Source organism: Salvelinus namaycush, chromosome 1 (assembly GCF_016432855.1).
Source record: "Salvelinus namaycush isolate Seneca chromosome 1, SaNama_1.0, whole genome shotgun sequence".
Classification (NCBI taxonomy): Eukaryota; Metazoa; Chordata; class Actinopteri; order Salmoniformes; family Salmonidae; genus Salvelinus; species Salvelinus namaycush.
Window position 1 is genome coordinate 3558762 of NC_052307.1, and position 6000 is coordinate 3564761.

Below are 6000 nucleotides of genomic sequence, written 5' to 3' on the forward strand. Positions count from 1 at the left end.
TGATGACGCGCAGGTGCGTGTAACAATGGTGACAGGTGTGCACCATAACGATTAGCCTGGTGACCGAGAGGCTGGAGAGGGAGCACACTTGACATTATACAGCTCGTTGAGTGCAGTTTTAGTGCCAGCATCGGTTTGTGGTGGTAAATAGACGGCTACGAATAATATAGATGAGAACTCTTGGTAGATAGTGTGGTCTACAAATTATCATGAGGTACTCTACCTCAGGTGAGCAATACCTCAAGACTTCTTTAATATTAGACATCATGCAACAGCAGATATTGACAAATACACACCCCGTCACTCGACTTACCAGACAAAGCTACTCTGTCCTGCCGAAACACGGCGAAGCCAGCCAGCTCTATGTTATCCGTGTCGTTGTTCAGCCAAGTCTCGATGAAACATAAAATATTACCGCTTTTAATGTCCCGTTGGTAGGATAGTCTTGACCGTAGATCATCGAGTTTGTTTTCCAGTGATTGCACGTTGGCCAATAATACAGAGTGTAGTGGTGGTTTACCTACTCATTGGCAAATTCTTACAAGGCACCCCGCCCTCCTCCTCCTTTTCCTCCGTCTTTTCTTCATACTGATGAAAGGGATTTGGGCCTTGTCTCGACAAAGTAGTATGTCCTTCGCTTCGGACTCTTTGTGAAAAAATCTTTGTCCAGTTCGAGGTAAGTAGCGTAAACTCACCCCATTCCGTACAAATGTGCGTAACCGCGACATTCAAACGAGGCTGCAATGAAAACGAATGGGACTGTAGTGACTGTGTTGGTATCAAAATCCGGGGTGTGAACTACGTTTCGATTCAGCGTCGATTGACATGATAATGGACTAACAGTATTGGAGAAAAGATGAAAAAAACCGAGCCCTCTGACGCTGCACGTTACATCGTGACGTGTCACTCCGTAACGTACAGCGCTCATTTGCAACTCATTTTGTGCCGTACAGCCTCTTTCCACCAGGGGTAGCCCTTCTCTCGCAGATTAAAATGATGCTTAACCATATACACTTGTAAGAAAACTTCATGATTTTTGTCTAAATTAATAGAATTATTGCTAATATTAAACAAATATTTCATGACTAGGGTGCCAATTGCATTTTTTTTGCGTGTCATTACTGCAAGCCATCATGACACTCAAAAGCCGGAACAGCTGCAGTTCACTTGTGAGGCTAACGTTAGCGCAGCCCTAAACCCCTCTTCAGATTCAACACAAACCTTCAAACAGGTGATGAGACATTACATAAACTATTTACGTTTTATTTACATTTTAAAGTTCATTAGTTGGACAAATCGGGTGAAAAAACCCTGTTTTCTTCACCCAACATATTTCCCCCTTTTCAAGATCACTTCGTAGCCTTCGCTTCCCCACCCGCCATTTTTAAAAAGACCCGACGGAGCTCACTGCCTTGTGGAATTATGCAGAGATGGGCATCATGAGGGTCTCCTCATTAATTTTGTTGGAAAGGGGAGAAATTGTGTTTTACATTGATATTGATATTACAGTTGATCTGGAAGTATTACGTTTTTTGAGCGCAAAAATAAGGTCAATTGTACGGAACAAGGCGATGTACAACAGTGAGTGAGTTTACATTAATCACTGTTCTGATGTCCAGAAGCTGTTTTCAGTCATAAGAGATGGTAGCAGCAACATTATGTACAAAATGATTTACAAACAATGCGAAAAAACAAACAATAGCACAGGTGGTTAGGAGTTGGTTATGATTCCTGTCATCAGGACAAATATCATTATCATCACCAATACCCAGTATACAGTCATAAAATGCTTATTAATCCAATCAACAGCGACAGGGCGGGCTAAAAAATCCCTTCTGCTACTAAAATGTCATTGAGGGAAAATGTACTTAGTATGTTAGTAGACCTGTCCTCTTTAGCATGTTGGCACCATGGTTTATCTACCATGTTGACACCAGTGTGTATCTACCATGTTGACACCAGTGATTATATACCATGTTGACACCAGTGATTATCTACCATGTTGACACCAGTGATTATCTACCATGTTGACACCAGTGATTATCTACCATGTCGACCCCAGTGATTATCTACCATGTCGACACCAGTGTGTATCTACCATGTTGACACCTGTGATTATCTACCATGTTGACACCAGTGATTATCTACCATGTTGACACCAGTGATTATCTACCATGTTGACACCTGTGATTATCTACCATGTTGACACCAGTGTTAATCTACTATGTTGACACCAGTGATTATCTACCATGTTGACACCAGTGATTATCTACCATCTTGACCCCAGTAATTATCTACCATGTTGACACCAGTGATTATCTACCATGTTGACACCTGTGTGTATCTACCATGTTGACACCAGTGATTATCTACCATGTTGACACCAGTGTGTATCTACCATCTTGACCCCAGTGATTATCTACTATCTACTATGTCGACACCAGTGTGTATCTACCATCTTGACCCCAGTGATTATCTACCATGTTGACACCAGTGTGTATCTACCATGTTGACACCTGTGATTATCTACCATGTTGACACCAGTGATTATCTACCATGTTGACAACTGTGATTATCTACCATGTTGACACCAGTGTGTATCTACCATCTTGACCCCAGTGATTATCTACTGTTAACACCAGTGATTATCTACCATGTTGACACCAGTAATTATCTACCATGTTGACACCAGTGATTATCTACCATGTTGACACCAGTGTTAATCTACTATGTTGACACCAGTGATTATCTACCATGTTGACACCAGTGATTATCTACCATGTTGACACCAGTGTTAATCTACTATGTTGACACCAGTGTTAATCTACTATGTTGACACCAGTGATTATCTACCATGTTGACACCAGTGTGTATCTACCATCTTGACCCCAGTGATTATCTACTGTTAACACCAGTGATTATCTACCATGTTGACACCAGTAATTATCTACCATGTTGACACCAGTGATTATCTACCATCTTGACCCCAGTGATTATCTACCATGTTGACACCAGTGATTATCTACCATGTTGACACCAGTGTTAATCTACCATGTTGACACCAGTGTTAATCTACTATGTTGACACCAGTGATTATCTACCATGTTGACACCAGTGATTATCTACCATCTTGACCCCAGTGAGTATCTACCATGTTGACACCAGTGATTATCTACCATGTTGACACCAGTGATTATCTACCATCTTGACCCCAGTGATTATCTACCATGTTGACACCAGTGTTAATCTACTATGTTGACACCAGTGTGTATCTACCATCTTGACCCCAGTGATTATCTACCATGTCGACACCAGTGTGTATCTACCATCTTGACCCCAGTGATTATCTACCATGTTGGCACCAGTGTGTATCTACCATCTTGACCCCAGTGATTATCTACCATGTTGACACCAGTGTGTATCTACCATCTTTTGCCCCCAGTGATTATCTACTGTTAACACCAGTGTTTATCTACCATGTTGACACCAGTGTGTATCTACCATGTTGACACCAGTGTGTATCTACCATGTTGACACCAGTGTGTATCTACCATGTTGACACCTGTGATTATCTACCATGTTGACACCAGTGTGTATCTACCATGTTGACACCAGTGTGTATCTACCATGTTGACACCTGTGATTATCTACTATGTTGACACCAGTGATTATCTACCATGTTGACACCAGTGATTATCTACCATGTTGACACCAGTGTTAATCTACTATGTTGACACCAGTGTTAATCTACTATGTTGACACCAGTGATTATCTACCATGTTGACACCAGTGTGTATCTACCATCTTGACCCCAGTGATTATCTACTGTTAACACCAGTGATTATCTACCATGTTGACACCAGTAATTATCTACCATGTTGACACCAGTGATTATCTACCATCTTGACCCCAGTGATTATCTACCATGTTGACACCAGTGATTATCTACCATGTTGACACCAGTGTTAATCTACCATGTTGACACCAGTGTTAATCTACTATGTTGACACCAGTGATTATCTACCATGTTGACACCAGTGATTATCTACCATCTTGACCCCAGTGAGTATCTACCATGTTGACACCAGTGATTATCTACCATGTTGACACCAGTGATTATCTACCATCTTGACCCCAGTGATTATCTACCATGTTGACACCAGTGTTAATCTACTATGTTGACACCAGTGTGTATCTACCATCTTGACCCCAGTGATTATCTACCATGTCGACACCAGTGTGTATCTACCATCTTGACCCCAGTGATTATCTACCATGTTGGCACCAGTGTGTATCTACCATCTTGACCCCAGTGATTATCTACCATGTTGACACCAGTGTGTATCTACCATCTTGACCCCAGTGATTATCTACTGTTAACACCAGTGTTTATCTACCATGTTGACACCAGTGTGTATCTACCATGTTGACACCAGTGTGTATCTACCATGTTGACACCAGTGTGTATCTACCATGTTGACACCTGTGATTATCTACCATGTTGACACCAGTGTTTATCTACCATGTTGACACCAGTGTGTATCTACCATGTTGACACCTGTGATTATCTACCATGTTGACACCAGTGATTATCTACCATGTTGACACAAGTGTTTATCTACTATGTTGACACCAGTGATTATCTACCATGTTGACAACTGTGATTATCTGGTATGTTGGAACCAGCGTGTATCTGGCAGAGGCCCAACACCACCCTAAACGTAGGAGTTTTTTACTCATCTTTCCAGGTGTCCAATTACTGAATTGTATTAACTTTTAAAAAATCTCAATATACTATGCTTTACTTTGAATAGTTAAATGTTATTTTGAATAAAACTAATGGAGGGATTATGGGCTATAAGACATCCTACCTAACTATTAGTTAGGTTAGGGTTGGAGTTAGAGTTAGACTTCCTACCTGGCTGTCTCCTTCCACTCCATCTCCTGCCCATCCACAGAGAGCAGCTCATCCAGCTCAGTGAAGAGTTGAGGTGGTGACGGTCCATCATCATCCTCTCCCAGCATAATGCGGATCCTCTCGCCCGCTGGAGAGACTGGAGAGAAAGGGAAGATACTACGGCTTACAGGCTGCTGCCCATCCAGGTTGGTTTTTCCCTCATCTCCTAACCCATTCATCTTGGCCCCTGGGGCCAGCTGGCCAACTCTGACCACTGGAGGTGGAGGTGGAGGAATCCTAACAAGAACATCATCCCTCTCCTCATTCTCATCCCAGTCCTCATCCCTCTCCTTCTCCTTCTCTTCATGGTTGTTGTTGTTGTTCTCAGACATCTCTGGAACTTTTCACACCCAACTGTCCAACGGGTAGGGTTTATCTAACCCAACTGTCCAACTAGGTCCCAGAAGGAGTGCAGGTGGGAACCCTCCACAGAAGAACAACAGCTACACTTCTGTGGGAAAGTTACTGTGGTCTGTCCTCTGTCCCTACTGGAGCTCTCTAAGACCCAGGTAGAGGGAGGGCGAGGGGGTCCCCCAGTCCCCCACAGCCAGCCCCCCTCCCCTCTGTCCCCTCCACAGCTCAAATAGAAACCCTCTCCATTGGTCACCCAGTCAGCCCCCTTACCCCTCCCCTCTGCCCCCTCTCCCACCTAATAGAGCCCATTTTATTGGTCCTCCAGCTTGGCATAGTGCCATGAGTCCCTCATTAAGAATTAGGAAATGTTTCACAAACTGCCCATTCTAAACAAGAAAGCTTTGCTTTCCTTCTCCCTTGTTTTCTAATTTGAATATTTAGTCAAGCATCAGTGCTCACATAAAAAAAAGACTATGCAGGATATCAAAAAGACTGAAATATAAATACTACTTTTCAACACTAGCCCTCTTCAGATGTGTTTTAACATGGATCACATGACTATAGACACTTACAACAAGTGGTGTCGGTGACAAGTATTGGTAGTCAGAAGTTGAACTGAACAGCCTGTTGATAAAGAGAACAGTGCCTTTCCCATTAGTTCTATGTAGGACACACACACACACGCGCAC

The 6000-nt window shown here is 42.7% G+C and overlaps 1 protein-coding gene across 1 annotated transcript in view; it reads right to left on the reverse strand.

Moving 5' to 3' along the window:
- The window catches only part of LOC120050101 (electrogenic sodium bicarbonate cotransporter 1-like), a 150561-nt gene extending 145425 nt beyond the window's left edge, over positions 1-5136 (reverse strand). Inside the window, exon 1 of the mRNA XM_038996746.1 lies at positions 4919-5136. Within this exon, the coding sequence (XP_038852674.1) occupies positions 4919-5136 (218 nt within the window). The remainder of the gene's footprint in view (positions 1-4918) is intronic.
- Positions 5137-6000: the final 864 nt, after the last annotated feature.